Source organism: Mastigoproctus giganteus, chromosome 13 (genome assembly GCF_048544385.1).
Source record: "Mastigoproctus giganteus isolate SK-2022 chromosome 13, ASM4854438v1, whole genome shotgun sequence".
Taxonomy (NCBI): domain Eukaryota; kingdom Metazoa; phylum Arthropoda; class Arachnida; order Uropygi; family Thelyphonidae; genus Mastigoproctus; species Mastigoproctus giganteus.
In genome coordinates this window covers 62,051,115-62,073,634 of record NC_143587.1, presented here as the reverse complement: position 1 = coordinate 62,073,634, position 22,520 = coordinate 62,051,115, and the positions used below count along the sequence as shown (strand labels likewise).

The 22,520-nt window shown below is 35.8% G+C and overlaps 1 protein-coding gene across 4 annotated transcripts in view; it reads right to left on the bottom strand.

Annotated features, from left to right (window-relative positions):
• The window catches only part of LOC150076113 (Na(+)/H(+) exchanger beta-like), a 493,086-nt gene that overhangs the window by 174,283 nt on the left and 296,283 nt on the right, over positions 1 to 22,520 (bottom strand). For all 4 annotated transcript variants that reach the window (XM_090387862.1, XM_090387861.1, XM_090387863.1 and 1 more), the window contains 2 exons: positions 12,978 to 13,019; positions 7,152 to 7,220 (listed from right to left, as the gene is read on the bottom strand). In XM_090387862.1, the coding sequence (XP_090243988.1) occupies positions 7,152 to 7,220; positions 12,978 to 13,019 (111 nt within the window). The remainder of the gene's footprint in view (positions 1 to 7,151; positions 7,221 to 12,977; positions 13,020 to 22,520) is intronic.

Genomic DNA, 22,520 nt, shown 5'->3' with positions numbered 1-22,520 from the left:
TTTATGTTGTCTAGAAGGCGTTGTTTTAATTGTTGATACAAACCAATCAAGAAATTACGGCATCTCTCTCTTATTGCCATTTCATCTGTTGTTGTGATAAGTTTATTCATTATTAATTCATTTATTTTTCTTTCAAATTGGTATGGCTTAGGGTCTAAATAATTATTAATGTCCTCTTCTATCCTTTCAATATGTGTATTTGGTAAAAATGGCAATCATCGACAATAGCGTGTTTAAATCATGTAGTAATAATGTAGGATCGGCAGTATTTGATTCAAAAGATTTGTTTACTCTTTGTACTTCAGATAAGATAGGTTTTAAAAATAAAAGATACGCTAAATTACTTTCATCTTTAAACATTGAATAAAGAAGTTCTGCAGTATAACATTTGTCAGTCAAACGAGTTATTTCAAAATGGGCTTTTAATTCAATATACTGTTCTAAAATTCTTGTTATAGCAACTTCAATGGATAACCACCTTGTTTGACACGAATGAACTATCTTTTTCGGATCTGCACCATCGTTTATGGCACTGTATAAATATTTGAATTGATTTTGTCGGCTGGTGGATTTACTAAACCAATTATAAGTTTCAGCTATCATGAATTCTAGACTTCTAGGGAATGTTTCGCGGGTTGCATGAGATACTGCTAATTGCAAAGAATGACATACGCATTTAATTAATATCAAGTTCGGTACATCGGACTTCAAATGTGTATAAACGCTGTTATTAACTCCAATCATAACGCTAGCATTATCTGTCCCAATGCCCACAAGATTATTTAAAGTAAGTTTAAAATTTCCCAGCGTTATTTTAATTGAATTTGAAATATTTTCAGCGTTACACTTATCTAATTCTACAAGAGCTAAGAATGTAGAAACTCTTTTATCGAATTGCTCATCATAATACACAATTGCAATACCTAATAGTTTTGTTACACTAATATCGTTTGATTCATCTAGTAACAAACTATAGTTTGAAAAGCCATTGAGCACTGACTTCAATAAATCTTTCTGAAAGTGGGGGTGTAGGATATATTTTATAATGCCGCTGCATTTTGTTCGATGAATTTTTAAAGTTTTGGCTGTTTGATCTTGGAATGCATTCTTACATAATTCACCAAGGTGGTCTATTGCCAGTATTGACGAGTGAGCACAAACAAACAAACTTAACTTTGCTTCAGCTTCCGCTGTTTGTAAATTCTTGGTGGAAAATTTAATTTAGATTGGTTGCCTGATCTATTAGGTGAAAATGGTTCTGCTGACTTAATAGGTTTGAAAATTTTTAAATGACTTTTAATGTCTGAAATTTTAGTAGTAAAATCAGACTTGCAATATTTACATCTTGCTCTAGTTGGATGTCCTGGAATCTCTATTAACCAGTCTTTGAATTGTGGAAAAGCTAACCATTCCTTCCGAAAATTTTGGGTATATTTCGTTTTGTTTTTGTCCGCCATCCCGTAAGGTAAGGTTTATGGCCAGTCCGCCTCTATCGATAGAGATTTCACGTTTGAAATCGTGAAACGCTTTGAGCGAAATGAAAGACCATGTGATATTGCACGTGCTACAGACCTAAATGAGGCAACGCCGAGAATTACAAAGAATGCGGAGAAAATAAAAACAACTTTGATAGCAGGAACAACTAAAAGTGTAATTAAAATCTATTAGATTAAGACACAAAGAATTGGAAGAGATGGAACGGCTGTCATCTGTTTGGATAGAAAATCAAACAAAAAACAAGTTTGCTTACGATAGAAGCAAAAGCATTAGCAGTATTTTATTACGACCTTTACGTAATAAAAAAATACGTAATAATCGTAATAAAATACGTAAGTATTTTATTACGATTATTTATTGTGTTTGGTAATGTTTTGGTTACAAATGTGTGTTCAATCTTGGGTGGTCGGCACCTAACCCAATTTTTTCCATAGGGGCTGTTGTTTATATTGCACGAGGGTTTCTAGGAATACAACTATCGTGCTATACGAGGACTGACTATACTAAGATATTATTACACTGTGGTTATTAGAAATAATTATTACTTATTACTCTTATTACTTATTGCTCTGTGGTTATTAGAAACGTTGAAAGAGATGTCGGTAATTCGGATCGCATTTCTTGGAAGCCAAACAAATACGACGAAGAAAAATTATCCAATGCCATTCCTTCGCGGTTTCAAAAAAAGGCGTCATTAGAATTTTTTCCACATTTTTAGATTTGATCCAACAATTTAAAGCTATGACCCAATGATCAGGTCGTTTGACCGCGAGCGTAACTACGTAAAATTGTTGGGGTTCTCCTCAGGGAAATCCAGAATAATATAAAACCGATTCTTCGCTTTATAAAAAAAAAACTATGAAATATGATATCCCTACTATTTCAATTATGAATTATTTTTATTATTAATTAAATAATTAATTGAACAATTAATTTAATATTTCTTAAATGAATATTTCTTAATTTAAATGTTACATTGCCAAATTACATAAAATTGTAATTTGGATTGCCAAATTATATAAAATGCTAAACATTTATACTCTTCCCGCTAAAAAATCCGCTATCCGCTATTTCATATTTTTTTCCGCTAAACCTGAAGCAATTCCGCTAAATCTAGCGGGAAAACCGCTAAAATGGCAACACTGCTTCTGTGTCATGTGTTAATTTGTATGTATCCCATGCATTATTCTTCTCTGCCATATGTCTCATTAGTTCATCTGACATCCACTTAGGCCTAAACCTTGAACAATATTTCTTAGTTGGTATGAAAAGCCTAGTAGCTTCCAAGATAAGTTCTTTGAATGCTTCCCATTTTGAATTTGCTGTTGGTAACATCATCAGTTGGTCCCACTGTATAGAATTTACATACTGTCTCAGTCCATCGTAGTCGCCTTTACAAAAGCAATAACCCTTCCCTTTACCTCTAATGGTAGTTACCTCTTTGAGTAAATCCCACTTCAGCACACTGTGATCATTGCCACCTAGTGGTTCATTTACCTGCAGATTCTTAATGTATGAAGAATCACTACTGATAATCAAATCAAGAGTATTACTCCCTCTAGTTGCCTCCCGAACATGCTGATGTAGAAAACAATCATCCAATAAATCCACAAAAGCCTTGCTAGTGTGTGAGTGACCAGCCCCCAAATTCCAGTCAATATCTGGGAAATTAAAATCCCCCATTATAAGACTCTCTGATTTACTGGCCCACTCTATTTCCCCGTACAGTTTCTTATTATACTCATCAGGGTCATTAGGCCTATAGCACACTCCTACTCTGAATTTTGATCTCCCAATGCTTGTGTCACACCAAACTGACTCGACACTGCACTGTCCAGCAATGTCGACTGGCTTCACTTCCTTGGATTTTATGTATTTCTTAACTAATAGCATACCTCCTCCTCCCTTCCTATCCTGTCTATCCTTTCTGTAGACATTGTACTCCCCAAATTCCAGTTCTGCATTCCTTATATCTGTGTGACACCACGTCTCTGAAATCCCCACAATATCTGTCTTTGATGTTTTGAGCAATACCTCAAATTCATCAAATTTATTTACTAAACTCCTAACATTGGTGTACATGCAAGTATACATGCACCTGTTCTTTTTCTTAGCTACCCTAATACAACCTATGTGTTTATTTGTACCCCAATGATTCCCAGCAGTCTCTGAAATATCCTGCATCTTATTTTCCAGGCTGTGGCTCATTCCAATAGAAGCAGTGCAAGAATCACTTTCACCTCTGCTAGTGGCTACTGTTAATCTATTAGACCTTGTATCCCCCCAATCTAGCAGTTTTCCGACCCACCTAACACTGCCTCGATAGCATCAGCAAACATTCTTGCATCCTTTCTATTTAAGTGTATCCCATCCCTGTAGAAGCAGTCTCTCCTGTTAACAAGTACAGACCAGGCTGAAAAAAATTCTACCCCTTGAGCCTTGCACAATCTTTCCAGGGCCAAATTGATCGACTGGGCTCTCATCATATACTCCCTCCTATCGTGTCTGGGCACAATTGCAGACACTTTCAAATTCAACCCTAATTCACAGCTTTTTTTCAACAGTGACCTGTACTTGTTAAGTAATTCCGCCGGTCTCCTACTCTTAATATCATTAGTGCCAACGTGTACAACTATATCACCTTTTGTGCCCTTAAAAGATGATATCCGCTCTACAACGTCATCAACCTTTACCCCTGGCAGACATACCCTGGTCCTGTTCCACCTATCCTTTTTACAAAGCAAGTTTCCCGTTTCCCTGACAATAGAGTCACCAACAACTACTAGTTCATTTGTGGCATTGGAGGCAAATTGCTGCTATGGATAAAGTGGTGGTTGAGGGGGAGAAGACAGAGAGTGGTAATCAATGGACACTGCTCATCGTGGACTAATGTTATTAGTGGAGTCCCTCAGGGTTCAGTATTGGGTCCATTATTGTTTTCTGTATTTATAAATGATATTGATGATGGTATATCAAGCTTAATGTCCAAGTTTGCAGACGATACGAAGGTTGGCAGGGTTGTCAAGGACACTACTGACACTATGCTACTGCAACAGGATCTGGAAAGGTTGAGCAGATGGGCTGAGAGGTGGCAAATGAAGTTTAACATTGACAAATGTAAAGTACTACATATGGGAAACAGCAACCCCAGAGCAACGTATCAACTCTGTGGCACTACACTGACAGTGGTAGAGAATGAAAGGAACCTGGGTGTGGTTGTGCAGGCAGATATGAAGTTTTCTGAGCAGTGCAGACAGGCTGCAAGAGTAGCTCATGGTGTATTGTCGATGATATATAGGAATTTTTCTAGCAGGGATAAGGAGGTGATTATTCCCTTGTATAAGGCAATGGTCAGGCCACACCTAGAGTACTGTATACAGGTCTGGAGGCCTCATTTCAAGAAGGATGTAGAGATACTGGAACGAGTACAGAGAAGGGCAACAAGATTAGTGAATGGAACAAAGGGGTGCTCTTACGAAGAAAGGCTTAAGTTTTGCAAATTACAGTGTCTGGGGACTTGGCACCAGTTAGGTGATCTGATAGAGGTGTATAAAGCCTTGAATGGTTTGAGCATGCTCAATGCTGATGGGATTCTTCTTCTTGTTCAGAATAATCACCTGAGACGGCATAAATTCAAATTGAGAAAAGACAGATGTAGGATAGATGTGAGGAAATTTGCCTTTAGCCAGCGGGTGGTTGGTTGGTGGAATAGACTTCCATCCCTTGTCGTGGAAGTTGATAGCCTAAATAAGTTTAAGGCTCAGCTGGACAGGTATTTCGAACGAACAGAGGGGTGAAGTGGAATTGGTTATTTTTTATTTATTTATTTATTATTATTGTTATTATTATTTATTTATTATTATTTTTTTTTTTTGGCTGATGCTGCATAAGCTTGCTTTCTTGCATCAAATGCCTCTACTAATGCTAATGCTACTGCATACAGGCTTGGAAACCTCATTTTAGGAAAGATACAGATCTATTGTAAAAGATGCAGAGAAGAGCAACAAGATTAGTTGGGAACACAAAAGATTCTTACCAAAAAAGACAAAAAATTGCAATTGCTGGAAACTAAACATCTGCATTGTTGCGCAGTTAAAGTATATAAAGTTTTAAAAATGCTAAGTAAACTATATATCAATGGCATATTTACTCTTTCTCAGATGAAACACACACAAGAGCACAAAAAATTAAAAAAGAGTGGTTTCAGAATAGATGTGTACAAAATCGCATTCAGCCAGAGAGTAATCAATTGTTGGAATAAAACTTCCACCTAGTGTTATGGAAGTGGGTAGCTTGAATAAATTTAAAGAAGGTTTGCACAAATTATTAGAAGGAATGAGCAAATGAATGGGTAATTTGGCTGGTACTGTATAAGCTTTGCTTCCTTGCATAATGTTACCAATACTATTAATCTAATTCTAAATCATTACAAAAAATCATAAATTTTTATGTATATCCACTTTTGTCTTCTTGTCCACTGTTCCAACAAAACTGAAACTGTGCTGCTTTATAATGAAAACCAGAATCTTTTCACAATGTCATTTCATCAATAAAAAACCAGACAGACTATTGGAGGGAATGGATAGGTGAAATGGATAAGATTTCTTGTGTTTTTTTGGGATACTAATTTCCAAAAGTACTGGAATTGCACTCAGTATTATATGACCACAGACATTTCTAGTTGAAGACAGACATTTCTAGAATTATATTTATATTATTTAATTATTACATCATTAAAAACTTCCAAGGGATTTTATATTCAATAAGTTTTAGGGCTATACTCTACAAGTAAAAACCAGAGCTGTGATGCTTAATACGTTCTACGTTGATTTCAATATCTGTTAAAGAATAAGAGAAGTTTACCTCAATATGATGCGTAGAACTCTCTGTTACTCTGTTATTAGGAGCATTAGCAACTAAGGCCATATTGCTCCGGGATATGCGGTGGTCATTACCTGACCTTTCTGCATCCTCCGTATTTGGTGGTGACGGGCTCGAACCCCGGTCTAATCAAGAAGCATATGCTACACACTGCTGCTCCTTCCCACCTGGCTACGGAGGCGCCATCATGCATAGAACACTTCCAATCCAAGTGATACTCTCCAGAAATTAAAAATGAATATAACATTCGTTTCTGGAGAGTATCATATGGAAGTGTTCTACATATCACATTGAGGTAAACTTCTCCCATTCTTTTACAAAAATTCTACAAGTAAAAATTTACCCTACTGAAGAACCATTGTCTCAAGTTCTCAGATATTGAGCCATTGGGTGTGCTGATTATTATTGTTAATCTAGTTCATATGTATTTTTATAAAGGTGTGAACTAAAGGAGACAAAATTCCTATTCTTCTTTTGGCAAATGGCAGTGCAATATTTTGTGAATATTTTGAACACAAGCCAATTTCACACACCCATGTTAACACAGCCTTGGGGTCATGCATTCAAAATATTCTCAAAATCCTGCAAGAGAAACATTCATTTTTATCTTCAAACAATAAATTTCAATTTTAATTTGAACCGCTAATATAAACAAAAAATAATAAATTAAGAAAAGGCAACAAATTTTTGGCCCATTCAGAAGGCCTCATTAGCTCAAAATATCTAAAGCAACAATTAAAATCAATGTTTAAGAATACATATCATTTACTTACGGAGGTAGGAGATACAGGAAAAAGGCTCGAGTGCTAAACTGTGGTAATACATTTTTAGAACCTGAAAGACTGAATAAAAGTTCAGTCAGTCAACCAAATTCCTATAATAACATATATTATTAGAAACTTTATTATTGAAGTAGAGTATATGCTTAAATTCAATGAAATTGTTATATTCAAGCAGTACTGAATATATGATAGAATTTTTGATCATCCATATACATTCAATCTCATGGATTCAAACACAAGTATAAAAATAATCATCAGTTTATTCAGTCATTACATTGATGACTTAGTCATGTTGTTTTCATAGAATGCATTCTCCCATTTTTGTGTCAAACAAAAATTTCAATTGCAACAAAATCATTTTCGAAATCAAAAACAATTATTTTCATTTAATTAACCCAGGAGCAGTGGCCTGTGGGCAGCCCATCCATTACATTTATATATTAAAACAGTTATTTAAATCATATCAGTGTGAATTTAATGTATGCCCAATATTTTCTTCAATTTTGATCCATCACAGATTATTTTTTTAAACAGAAAAGTAGAGCTATGATAAATTTGTTTTATACAAAATGTGCTGCATACCACCCATGTACAATTTTTCAATAGAGTTTGGTTTCACACACTCTGTAGTAATGTACATTGGAAGTGAGGTATTTAGGAAATAACAATTTTTGTTCTTTTGTTTTATGAGAACCCCAAATGGACAAAAATACCATATCCCATAGTACTTCATGGTATGCATAGGCAGAGGCAGATTAAGGTCGGTTGAGGTCCTGGGCGCAGAAGAAAATATTGGGCCCCTTAAAAAAAAAGAGAGACAGGGAAAATAAAAATACATGTTAACCATTTTTTTAAATAAATAAAAAATATTATGTATTATTAATGTTTTATTTCCAATAAAATTTGAATATAAAATATGTATAATATAATTAATAATAGCATAATAATAATCACAAAGTTTTGAACTAATAGTTGAACATATGTAAAAGTATAATTATAATTAATGATAGTATATGTACAATAGGAGTAACAATCAGAAATTTGAACAAAAAAATCATAGAATTTTACTTGAAATTAAAATTACAAATGTGAAAATATTTAAATAAATTTTTTTCTTGCTTTTCGTTTTGCAAACTTATTAACTATCTCATCACAATCAATAATTTTAAGTAAATCACTCTCTGTATATAAAATAGCCATATTATTTAGTCTTTCCTCTGAAATTGAATTTCTTAGATAATTTTTTACTCTTTTTAGACAAGAAAATGAGCGTTCCCCAATGCGTTTGAAATTGGCATGGTTAACAAAATTTTCAAAATAATTTCCACATTTGGAAAAGTTGCTTTCATATCTAATGCTTTTTTGTATATATTATTAATTGATCGCTTGTCTTCGTCATCTAAAAATATTAAAAACTGTTCCAACTCATCTTTAAAATTACTCGAATCAAGGTCATCTTTATACATTTCTATTAAATTATTAACGCAGTTTTTATTTTCTTCTATACACAATGTAAACAGGAAAAAAACTCTAAAATTACTTATAACATTTTCATAGATTTTTCCGCATCTGTTCAGTTCTGCTATTAAATGATCACATATTACGTAGAGTACATTATGTAAAAAAAATTCCTTTCGATTTTCTGTACATGTTCATTTGCGATCATCTTCAAATGTTTTATCTGTTAGTTCTTTAACTTCTGATTCAATTTCATTGAAATTATGTCTTATGTTTTCGTTAATAAAAATTTCTAGACTTTTTAATAATGATGCACCTTTAACAATTGTGCAGTCAATAGATTGTAAAGATTTACTTGTTGCATTGATTCTTTGCAAAATTTTATTTCATAGGACTGTCATTACAGCAGTTTCATAATCATTCATTTCTTTAAGTAATGATTTTGCTTCAATAACAACAATTTTTTTTTCTTTTGTGGAATTGCATATCTCATCTAATGCCTCTTTTATATTTTTGTAGCCACATTTTAAAGCTAAAACTGCATCAGCCCTGGCAGACCATCTTGTATCTGACAATTTCTTTAATGTATAAGAACCTTTATCCAATTTATTGCATAACATGTTCCATCGAAACATTGATGCAGAGAAAAAAACAAACAAATTTTGCATGAATAAAAAATATCTGGAAGCATTACTTCAACTCTCTGCAGCAACATAACCAACTAAATTAAGTGAATGACTGGAGCACAGAATAAACATTGCTGATGGAGCATGTTGTCTTATTCTTGTTTGCAGACCATTGTACTTGCCCGACATATTTGCTGCATTGTTGTACGATTGTCCACGGCAATATTTTATATCTACTAGCAAATTTTGCAAGGTAGATAAAATTGTCTCTTCTAGATACTCTGCATCATGTCTTTCTATAGGGAAGAACTTTAAAAATCTTTCTTTAACATCCCCATTTGCTGATAAATAGCGCACTACAAAAGTAAGTTGATCCACATGCACAACATCGGGTGTAGAATCTAAAATAATACTATAATATTTTGCGCATTTTATTTCCTCCACAATGTGTGCCATAAGATAATCGGCAATTATTTGCAAAAGTTCATCACACGTCTGATGCGATAAGTAATTTACGTGTTCACTACCTTGATTTCCATACTTTTGTAAGTGCAACTTTAAAAAATCGTCATAATCGCTCAAATACTCTAAACTAGTCAAATAATTGCCTTTTCTCGAAGATGTTGCACTCTCATTATGGCCTCTAAAAGCAATGCCCAAACTTGCGAGGAATTTTATTGTGGATACAATTCTTCACAGAATCTCTCTCCAATAATTTTCTTTCTGCAAAGTAATTTGCAGATTTTGAACATCAATGCAATTTAACATAGAGGAGCGCTTGTATAATGTACACATTGAAGCGACGTGCTCTTTTGACATTTCATGCTTGGACAAAGTTATTCCAATATTTTTCCAATTTTGGAACCCTGTAGTCAACTTAGACTTTGAGCCCGAAAACATTTTGCATGGGTAACGATAAATTGATCTGGATGTTTCGGAAAAAATTAGCCATGTCCTTTCTTCTTTTTCACCATTCGAAATTTTTCTGTAAAAATGGTCTTTACACAAGCCACTGTAGTAAATGTGATCACTGTGTTTATAGACCGATTTAAGTGTAGTTATATTGCCTATATTTTTTGGTTCATTTGAAATTAGAAATTCAACCATTTCATTAGATAAAACGTTAGGCCAGAGAGCAATATCTTTTAGTGTAACTTCGAATGGAATATTTTCTGTTTGCATTTCAATATTTTCTAATGGACTTTCTTCTATATTTTTTTCTACTGGTTTTTCACCTGGTTGACTGTTGACTGGTTCTTCATCTTCTTCATCATTGTTGCTTTCTTCTATGCCTTGGTTTTCAGCTTTAACTTACTCTTTTTGTTGACTGATGGAAGCTCCTTGTTCTTCATCTTCATTGTTGCTCGAATTATGATGGCCTGAATGGCCAGGGCCAGTTATAAATTTGTCCAATGCTCCTTTCTGTTGGTTGGCAACTTGCTTGCGTCTTTTTTTAATTTGTCTTTTTTCAGCCCCTGATAGATGTCGTTTCATTTTTCTAGCTACCATTGGTAGCCTACCAATGAAAAGAAAAATATAAAATTTAATAGGCTGAATGATTAGAATACTAGAGAAGAGATTTTTCGTTATACTGCAATAAATTAATGATTAATTAAAATTCAAAAATTATTCATAAACTACAAAAATCCAGGCACTGATGTAACAACAGGAATTAATTTTATCTTAATATAATTTCAATAATATATGATATACGCGTATTTGTGTATATCGTAAGTCTGCACTGCAGGAAAACCTTTGTAAGTACAAAGTAGCAAATACGATTCTATTGCTCTGATGAGCGGTAGCACAGCCTATGCAGTGTCGTATGTGTATAGTATGCAGTGTAGTAATGAAATAATGAAAATAAGCGAATATAAACATACTATCAGGTTTTACTGCCGATTGTAAACTTGTACGTAATTAAAATTGCACATATGAAACCAAACTTGGTGTCATTAGAAAAAAGTGTAAAGTTGGGGTTTTGCGGGGCCCTTCAGAAGTCAAGGCCCAGGGCGCGTGCCCGGTGCACCCGCCATTAAAGCCACCTCTGTGCATAGGTTAAAAGAAGTAGACACTGACATTAGACTTGAATTAGTGTAAATTGTAAAAGAAAAGTGTAAATTTTTAATTTGGCTGATGCTGATGAGCTTGCTTTCTTGTATTATTTGCCACTACTAATACTAATGGCAATATTACACCAATCATAAACAGACAAATACATAAAAGAGTTATAAGATGCTTATGTTTTTGAGAAGTGTGTGTAGTTACAATTTATGCACTGTTGGTTAAAAAAAATTAATATATATAAATTAGCCTTTATTGATTTGTAGGTGGATGGACTACAAGAAATTTCTGGAAGTAAGCCACATTATCAAAAAAGTTAAGAAATTCTACTATAAAGTACAGGATCATGCATAATCCATCTATTAAAAAAATTAAAAGTGTTCTTTAATAACAGGCCACTTCCCTATAAAAATACATTAAAGATGTGAGCAAAATGGGAATGTCAGCCCTCCCACAACAATTTCCCAATCATTTAGTTTTGTAGGTGTGCATGTTACTGTAAAAGTATAAAATCTGGTATATCCCTGAATTAAAAAATTTGCTTGGGTAAAAGCCTGAAATTTGCCCTTTGGACAAATCATTTACGTTATCTGACTAAAGTATTGTATATCAAGCCTAAAATATCAACACACTTCACTTTATTTGAGATTTTTACTGCTCTGATACAGTAGATCTAGTGTTTACCAGTTCATAAAAGCCTGTTTGATAATTGCATTTGCAAATCCTTTTCCATTATGACTGAATGCTCCAAATATAGGAAACTCTAAGGAAGATATTAGATATATCACCCTATGCCCTTGTTTAAAATTTTAAAAAGTGAATGTAGCAAAGTATTATCATTGCTTTCCTTACACAATATCTGATTCTCATTATTCCAATTTTTAAACAAGGGGGGAGGCACAGGAAGAAAATATTCCCTATCCCCAAAAGATTGTTGGTAAGAGTGCAATTGTGATTTTTGAAAAATAACATAGGGAGAATACATTCCATTACTATATTCTGAATATAGTGACTATGTTACTCAGAGAACCTTGTGGCGATAGCAGATATATCCCTCCCATGCCCTTGTTTAAAAATTTAAAAGTGAATGAACCACTGATGTGGAGTATTTTTTGATATTTCAACCTTTTATCAAAACAAATTTGAAAATTCTAGGAGTTACTAGATTTCAGGATTTTATACGTTTTTCCCTTTTCTTACATATATTTTACCATTAATTTAGCTTGTTTCAGAAATGTTCCTTTAGCTCAATCAAATCAAGGTTTTTGTTTCCTTTTAATTTTTCACAAAATGTATTTTGTGATGTATTTTTCACTAAAAAAAAAAATGTAGCAGGTGGGTAGAGGAGTAATTGGGCACCAAACTCATTACTTTGTTTATTATCAGAACATGATAGTATATAACAGAGCTATTGTGCTCAATACATGGGATTATACAATATATTTCAGAACATGTTTCTGAAATATATTGTATATTTGAAATTTGCAGTGAAATTTACAAGTGAACATGTATGGCTAAAATTTAAAGGTATAAAATTTTAAATAAGTTTTTTAAATTTTTACTTAATGGATATAACAAAAAAGAATTAACAACAGCAATATATCAATATATTAAAGTCAGAGTATTAAGAAACCGAACCACTGAATAGCAGAATTAAAGTAACACTTACTAAACAATACCACCAACTGCAGTTCCCAGCATAATAAGAAGGCTGAAATGTAAAATAAATTGTGTATATGATCCTTCAATTTTCTACATAAACCATTTTTATCTTTATTTTAATAATGAACCCAGATAATTATTGCTTTAATTGCTAACAAATTAATAATTTTATCTCATATAATTAAGATATTGAGCCCATTGTTGTTTTGTATATTTATTAATGATATTGACGAAGGTATATCAAGCTTAATGTCAAAGTTTGCAGATGATACAAAGGTTGACAGAGTTGTTAATCACTGTAATGACAGTATGCTGCTGTAACAGGATCTGGAAAAGTTGGGTAGATGGCCAAGAAGTGGCAACTGAAGTTTAACATTGACAAATACAAAGTACTGCATATTAGTAGCAGTAACCCCAGAGAAATGTACCAACTATGTGGTGTTACACTCAGGGTAGTGAAGAATGAAAGAGACCTGGGGGTAATTATGCAGTCAGATATGAAGTTTTCTGAGCAGTGTCATGGGGTTTTGTCAATGATATACAGGAATTTTGTGAACAGGGACAAGGAGGTGATTATCCCCTTGTATAAGGCAATGATCAGGCCACACCTTGAGTACCGCATACAGGTCTGGAAGCCTCATTAGGAAGGATGTAGAGTTGCTAGAATGAGTATTGTTGTTGTTGTTGTTGTTGTTATTTGGTTTTTAGGAGCATTAGCAACTAAGGCCATATTGCTCCGGTGCGGTGGTCATTCCCTGACCTTTCCGCAAGCTCCGTATTTGGTGGTGACGGGCTCGAACCCCGGTCTAATCAAGAAGCGTGTGCTACGCACTGCTGCTCCTTCCCACCCGGCTACGGAGGCGCCGCTAGAATGAGTACAGAGAAGGGCAACAAGACTGGTGAAGGGAACAAGGGGGGGTGATCTTATGAAGAAAGGCTCAAGTTCTGCAAATAGCAGCTTCTGGTGTGATGTATATGGCCTTGAATGGATTGAGCAGGACAATGCTGATGGGATTCTTCCTCTTGCTCAGATTACAAACCTGAGGGGCCAAAGATTAAAAAATTGAGGAAAGACAGTTGTGGAATAGATGTACAGAAGTTTGTTTTTAGCTAGCGGGTAGTTGATTGCTGGAACAAACTTCCATCTGTTGTTGTGGAAGTGGATAGCTTAAATAAATTCAAGGCAGAACTAGAGAAACATTTGGAATAAATGAATCAGTGAAATGGGAAGGTTTTTTTTTTTTTTTTGACTGATGCTGTATAAGTTTGCTTCCTTGCATCATGTGCCGCTACTAATGCTAATGATTATATGAGCTCCATTATCACACTGATATAACCTGCTTACACATATTGTATAAGGTGGACAAAACATCTGGGCAACTCAACTATATTCGAAGCTCAAATTAAAAATTTAATATTGCATGTTTAAGTTATGACTATTTTTTCTTTCTTTTTCAAGTGGAAAACTGCAAATTCAAGTAATTATTCAAGAGCAATGCAATCACTCAATATAATTAAATTTAAAGGTCAATAACAGTGGCTACCTGCTGGACTCTCCTAGGTGTCTTATTCATGCTATCAATCAAATAACAAGCAATACATTCTCAGCAGTAGTGATGACAAGTCAAACTGACAGCTATTGAGTACATGTGGCTGTCAACCTAACTTGTCATCAGTGTGTCTATTGCAAACTGCTTTTAATTTCTCCATATTGCTAGCAATAAACTAAAATATAACACTGTGGAATGTGTGGAAATGCCCTCCATTTAAAAACAAGAGCAACTGTGAAGGAAAAAATCAATTACTCTTTAATGATTCTTACCCCGTTGGAATTTTCATATGAATTCAATTTACAAGATAAAGGGGTCAAATTTCAGTACAAGATATGGAAATGCTATTGTTCTAGGCTAATGGAATTTATATAGAATTTGTCAAACATTTTACAATTAAATGATCAGATATACATTACAGAACTTATTTCAGTCCCTTCATTAATAGTTTCAAGGATAATAAACTATAAAGTTAACATTCTAAAAGATCAAACATCCGTAAAATATTTTTAAAGGACTGCCACATATCGCATCACTGCGATATATGACAACCGTTCTGGTCCATGAAACATTTTTTTTATAGTGTATTTTAAACTCATAATATATTATGAGTTTAAAATACACTATAAACTATTGGTGTAAATACACTATAGTGAACTCATAATGAAAAACTGCATATGTAGTGTAAAGGCATCGATTTAATTGTATCTAATATTGTGACTACCTTCACACCGAGTTACCACATATTGCACTATCTTGAATAAGTAACGTTTCACTAATAGAGAAGACTGTTTATTATGTAAACTATTTATATTTATACTAGCAGTGATTTACTTGCTTTAGTATAGACTCCACAATAGCAACATCTAAATTTAACAATGCAGACTGAATAATATCCCTCAATTCCCAAATAGTGTATATAAGCAGTTCAGATGCCTGATGATCCTCTCAATGTCATCCCCAAAGTGATCTATTAAGTTGGGATAAAGACTCTTCATTAACCACAGTCAGAAGAAGAGGACAATTATACTTTTGGAAAATATAAGCATTTCGGAAGGGAAGCATTGGGGAGATACTCCACCATCAATTTTAGACAATTTTTACATCTCTTCATTCATTTACCCCACTTATAAAACAAGCATTTGAAATATAAAGAGCTTCGTCTTCCTCTTCTCAAATTAAAATGTCATATGATGCTCACATGGAACTATTCCTGCATAATACAGGCCCAATAATATAACATATTATCCTTCAAAGTAATTATCACTGGGATGGGGGGAAACAGGCTCCAAGACTGAATGTTCCTATCTTTAACCCATCCTATCTTCAAAAAAAAAAAAAAGTCTGTTCATGCACAAGCAATTACAAAAGTATACTATTTTATTACAATGCTAAAGACAGAAGCAAAACTGTACACTGTGCTCCTCCACAAGATAACAAATAGGCCTCCATGCTCTCTAACAACCATTTCTGAACAAAACCACAAGCACCAAAGCGTTTGCTTCACAGTAACTCTTCAGAATGTACCAGGGTTATAATAAAACTAATTTCCTAGTGTTTGTGGATGTGCACCAGGACTATATCCTCGAGGATGTGAACAATTTTGTTTGAAATCATCAATAAATCTCTGTTCCAGTTAACTGCAATGGACAAAGAATGGATGAAAAGGGCTTCATTACAGAGATATATATCTATGTCCATACCAGTACAAAGCAACTGCTATATTTGTTTTTATTTTTGTTCGAAACATAGTTTCAAACAAAAAATAAAAACAAATATAGCAGTTTCCACATGAGAAGATATGTCATAACTGCACTCATGGCCAGCACTCGAAGCTAAATACTTGTGTTTGTTCTGTCTAATGTTGCCAAATGTTAGACACATAAAACTGGTTTAGGTTCATTTCAGAAATACAGAAATGGCATTTTTAAATTAAACCAAACATAAAGAACAACTTTCCTTTTGGGAAAAAAAAGCTGTTTGATTAGCCAAAATTTTCATTTAGAAATCATAAAATCTAAATTGTAAATAGTCTAATTTTAACATCAAATTCAAAAATTTCCATCAAAATATAATATAAAGGGTCCAACAAATAAAAAAATAAACATAAACCTTTAAAATAAGTGAGATATACCCTGGTGCATTTTAACTGAAACACATACAGAGTGATTCAAGAGGAATAGTAAATATTTTGGGGAGGTAATAGTATCGATTATTCGGAGTAAAAAAGTTCATATAAACATGTGTCCAATTCTCAATGGATACGGAGATACAGCTGTTTGAAACTGTCATGCACAGCTCAGTGAATCAGATGTGACCAAGAAGCAGTTATAACCTGACGCTGTTTGGTGCTGTTAAGAATGCCACACATCTTCACATGTGCTGAATATGCTGATATGAGGTTTGTGAACGGTTTTTGTGGTAGAAGTGCTACTGCTGCTTGTAGATAATACCGTTGATGGTTTCCCAACCGCAGAATACTGGATTCAAGAGCGTTTGCTAGTGTTTACATCAAATTGTGTGAGACTGGTACAGTTCCCAGCGCTCATATTTCTTCTGAACGTGCACATGAACAAAATGTGGATGAAATAGAACAAATAGAATTTAACAGTACAGGCAAAGAAAATAGGGATATATTTGAAAATAATAAAACATTCAAAACCTACACAGTATGGCATTAGATATTGCTATTATTATATTTATTTCCAAACTGGAAATACACCGATGAGCCAAAACATTATGACCAGTGAGTTGTTATGCAAATCGAAGCAACTGGAGGAATACTCTTGATTTGATTATCAGCAGTGATTCTTCATGCATTAAGAATCTGCAGATAAATGAACCACTAGGTGGCAGTGATCACAGTGTGCTGAAGTGGGATTTACTCAAAGAGGTAACTACCATTAGGGGTAAAGGGAAGGGTTATTGCTTCCGTAAAGGCGACTACGATGGACTGAGACAGTATTTAAGTTCTATACAGTGGGACCAACTGATGATGTTACCAACAGCAAATTCAAAATGGGAGGCATTCAAAGAACTTATCTTGGAAGCTACTACGCTTTACATACCAACTAAGAAATATTGTTCAAGGTTTAGGCCAAAATGGATGTCAGATGAACTAATGAGACATATGGCAAAGAAGAAAAATGCATGGGATACTTACAAATTAACACATGACACAGAAGCCTATGATAGATACAAGTTGATATGCAACCAAGTTACAAAGGAGGTTAGGCAGGCGAAGGCAGATTACGAGAAATCTTTGGCAAGGGATGCAAAGAAAAACAGCAAAGAGTTCTTTACTTATGTAAACTCTAGAAGGAAGGGGATGAATCAGATTGGTCCACTTGATATTGATGGGTCAACTGTTGATGATCCTGCTCAGGTAGCTAACAAACTAAATGAATATTTTGCATCGACATTCACACATGAGGAGTTATTCAGCAAGGGGAATGCCAGAGGTGTATTCAACTCTAGCAGTAAGCTACAGAATCTTGAAATAACTGGGAGTAAAGTGGAGGAGAAACTGTTGAAGATAAACACAAGAAAGGCACCCGGGGTGGATGGGATCTATCCAGTTATATTAAAGGAGGCAGCAAAGGAAGTAAGCAAACCCTTAGCCATAATTATGAGAGCTTCCTTGGACTCAGGGGAGGTACCCATAGACTGGAAATGTGCAAATGTGACCCCAATTCACAAAGGAGGATCAAAGGCTGACACAAGTAATTATAGACCTGTGAGCTTAACTTCTGTTCCAGGAAAATTAATGGAGGCACTGGTTAAAGAAGCACTGCAGGATCATTTAGACAAGACTTCAGTTATAGCTCAGACACAGCATGGTTTTGTTAAGGGGAAGTCTTGCCTGACCAACTTGATTGGATACTATGATGCAGTCAAAAGAATTGGATGCAGGGAATAACTTTGATATTATATACTTGGATCTTAGAAAGGCTTTTGATACTGTTGCACAAGGAAGACTGCTACACAAATTGGAGCAGTGTGACATTGGAGGCAAATTGCTGTTATGGATAAAGGGGTGGTTGAGGGGGAGAAGACAGAGAGTGGTAATCAATGGACACTGCTCATCGTGGACTAATGTTATTAGTGGAGTCCCTCAGGGCTCAGTGTTGGGTCCATTATTGTTTTCTGTATTTATAAATGATATTGATGATGGTATATCAAGCTTAATGTCCAAGTTTGCAGATGATACAAAGGTTGGCAGGGTTGTCAAGGACACTACTGACACTATGCTGCTGCAACAGGATCTGGAAAGGTTGAGCAGATGGGCTGAGAGGTGGCAAATGAAGTTTAACATTGACAAATGTAAAGTACTACACATGGGAAACAGCAACCCCAGAGCAACGTATCAACTCTGTGGTACTACACTGACAGTGGTAGAGAATGAAAGGGACTTGGGGGTGGTTGTGCAGGCAGATATGAAGTTCTCTGAGCAGTGCAGACGGGCTGCAAGAGTAGCTCATGGAGTATTGTCAATGATATACAGGAATTTTTCCAGCAGGGATAAAGAGGTGATTATTCCATTGTATAAGGCAATGGTCAGGCCACACCTAGAGTACTGTATACAGGTCTGGAGGCCTCATTTCAAGAAGGATGTAGAGCTGCTGGAACGAGTACAGAGAAGGGCAACAAGATTAGTGAATGGAACAAAGGGGTGCTCTTACGAAGAAAGGCTTAAGTTTTGCAAATTACAGTGTCTGGAGACTAGGCACCAGCGAGGTGATCTGATAGAGGTGTATAAAGCCTTGAATGGTTTAAGCATGCTCAATGCTGATGGGATTCTTCCTCTAGCTCAGAAAAATCACCTGAGAGGGCATAAATTCAAATTGAGGAAAGACAGATGTAGGATAGACGTGCGGAAATTTGCCTTTAGCCAGCGGGTGGTTGGTTGGTGGAACAGACTCCCATCCCTTGTGGTGGAGGTTGATAGAATAAATAAGTTTAAGGCTCAGCTGGACAGGTATTTTGAACGAACAGAGAGGTAAAGTGGAAGTGGTTTTTTTTTTTTTTTTTTTTTTTGGCTGATGCTGCATAAGCTTGCTTTCTTGCATCAAATGCCTCTACTAATTCTAATGCTAATGCTAACTGCAGGTGAACTACGGTTCATGCAAGGGTCAGGACACGGTATAAAAAACACCTGATACTGAGCTCCGTTAATCAGTGTTACTCTTGTTCTTCAGATGGGAAAGCCAGCGGACTTAAGCGAGTTTGACAAAGGCCAAATTGTAATGGCCAGATGACTGGGTTAGAGCACATCCGAAACAGTACGGATGGTGGGGTGCTCAAGGTCAGCCGTGGTTAGTATCTACCAAAAGTGGTCCAAGGAGGAAAACTTACGAACCACCGGTGAAGTGTTGGACAACCACAGCTCATCGATGCTCGAGGTGACTGAAGGCTCTCCAGGATGGTACAGGGCAACTAGCCAGTAATTGGAATGTTGGTGACAGGCATAATGTGTCACGACACACAGTACATCGAACCCTGCTGAAAATGGGACTGCGTAGTGGCAGGCCGCTCCGAATGCCCATGCTAACCATGGTTCACTGGCAACAATGCCCACAATGGGCACACGAGCATCGAAACTGGACCTTGAGTGATTGGAAGAAGGTCGTCTGGTTCGATGAATCATGTTTCCTGTTGCACCACTGTTATTATTATTACAGTCCATTCCGGTTATTTGGGACACATCGGGCCTTGTGCATTTTGGCCCGATTAAGCGGCTGCCCCAATTATCCGAAGTTTCACGTAAATAGTTAAAAATACAATGTACCCCCCTTTATAATTGGTTCATGTACAATGAAATCATGTTACGACAAACTCAACATAGTAAAGTACCATTCACTATACGATGTAAAGTAAGCACCGGTCATTGTGATAACGTTTGTGAATTGAATTTTAATTCTATTAAACAGCAATTCTAATTAGCGAAAATAAGAGGAATATTATGCACAGGCTATAAAAGCAAAGATATATTAAGCACAAATTTACCCTTTATTACCTTACCAATTAAAAAAATTAAATGATATGTGAAAATTCGGAAGAATATACATGATAATCGGAAGAATATACGTGATAATCAGAATAATTAATACGTACTGTAATATGTACATATGAACTAATTGATTTACCCTCTGTATAAGGCAATGGTCAAGCCACGCCTTGAGTACTGCGTACAGGTCTGGAGGTCTCATTTTAGGAAGGATGTAGATTTGCGAGCGTGTACAGAGAAGAGCAACAAGATTGGTGAGGGGAATGAAGGGATCCTCTTACCAAGAGAGGCTTAAGTTCTGCAAATTTCAGTGGCTGGAGACTAGGCACCTGCGAGGTGATCTGATTGAGGTGTATAAGGCATTGAATGGGTTGAGCATGCTGAATTCTGATGGGATCCTTCTACTTGTTCAGATTACGAACCTAAGGGGGCATAAATTCAAATTAAGAAAGGACAGATGTAGAATAGATGTGCGGAAATTTGCCTTTAGCCAGCGGGTGGTTAATTGCTGGAACAAACTTCCATCTGTCGTCGTTGTGAAAGTTGATAGGTTGAATAAATTTAAGGAGGAACTGGACAGGCATTTGGAGGGAATGGTGTGATTTTTTTTTTTTTTTTTCTTGGCTGATGCTGCATAAGCTCATACACTTGCTTTCTTGCATCACATGCCACTACTACTACTAATATTTCTGTTCACTGACATTTGTGGGTGGTGATTAAAATTTAAAACAGTAAAAAGATTTATATGATTGAACATTTAATGGAAGTGTAAACACATTTCACCATAATAACCCACAGAATTCCAGCTGTCGGTATTATCACAAATTCAATAAGATCGAGTTTACTGTCCGTTTATGATAGATTTTACTAACAGAAAAGCCCAATAAACAGGTGACTACTAATTGTTTTTATTGTTTTATGGTTGTGACCTCTAGAATTTCAACCGAACCACATGGTACCGTTGGAGAAAATCGTAGGGTAATCTCCAGTGCTGTGGTCTCCTGCCCCGATTAAACGGCTGCCCCGATTAACCGGTGGCCGAAATAACCGGAATCCACTATATTATTATTAGCTACATGGTGCAAGGAAGTGTGAGGCTGGCTTATACTGCACCAGCCAAAAAAAAAAAAATTCCCAGAGTTACCCTGAGAGAGAGAGAGAGAGAGAGAGAGAGAGAGAGAGAGAGAGAGAGAGAGAGAGAGAGAGAGAGAGAGAGAGAGAGAGAGAGAGAGAGAGAGAGAGTCAAATGTAGAAGGGAATCACCAAGAAAGGGAAGAATGATGATATCCAGCTCAGGACCCCAGGTGTGCCAAGCCCATACTCACCAGATATGAGCATGGCTGGGTACATATGCATCGTTTACCTGGGGAAATTAATGGTGCCTGGATGCACCGTGGGACGAACACAAGCTAGTGGCAGCAGTGTCATGCTTTGGGTGATATTCTGCTGGGATACCCTGGTCCAGTCATCCATGTGCCAGGCACTCTAATGTCTACCACCTACCTAAACATCATTGCTGACCAGGTACACCCTTTCATGACAACAGTCTTCCCCTCTGGCAGTGCTGTCTTTCAGCAGGATAATGCGCCATGCCACACTGCCCGGATTATTCGAGACTGGTTCGCAGAACATGAAGAAGACTTCCAGGTATTGCTCTGGCCTCCAAATTCCCCAGACATCAATCCCATCATCTGTGGTTTGTGTTGGAACAGCAACTCCGATCTGCAGCGATCCATGTACCTTACAGGAGTTAGGGGATTTGCTGGTTACGTGTTGGTACCAGATACCACAAGACACGTTTAGAAATCTTGTAGCATCCATGCCTCGCTGGGTACGAGCTGTTTTGGTTGCATGTTGAGGACCAACATCATATTAGGTAGGTGGTCATAATGTTTTGGCTCATTGGTGTATGTCCATAATGGGATCATATTTCCAGTGATTACAATGGGATTATAATGTTTCATGGTAATTTTTTACCACTTCTTCAGTGACA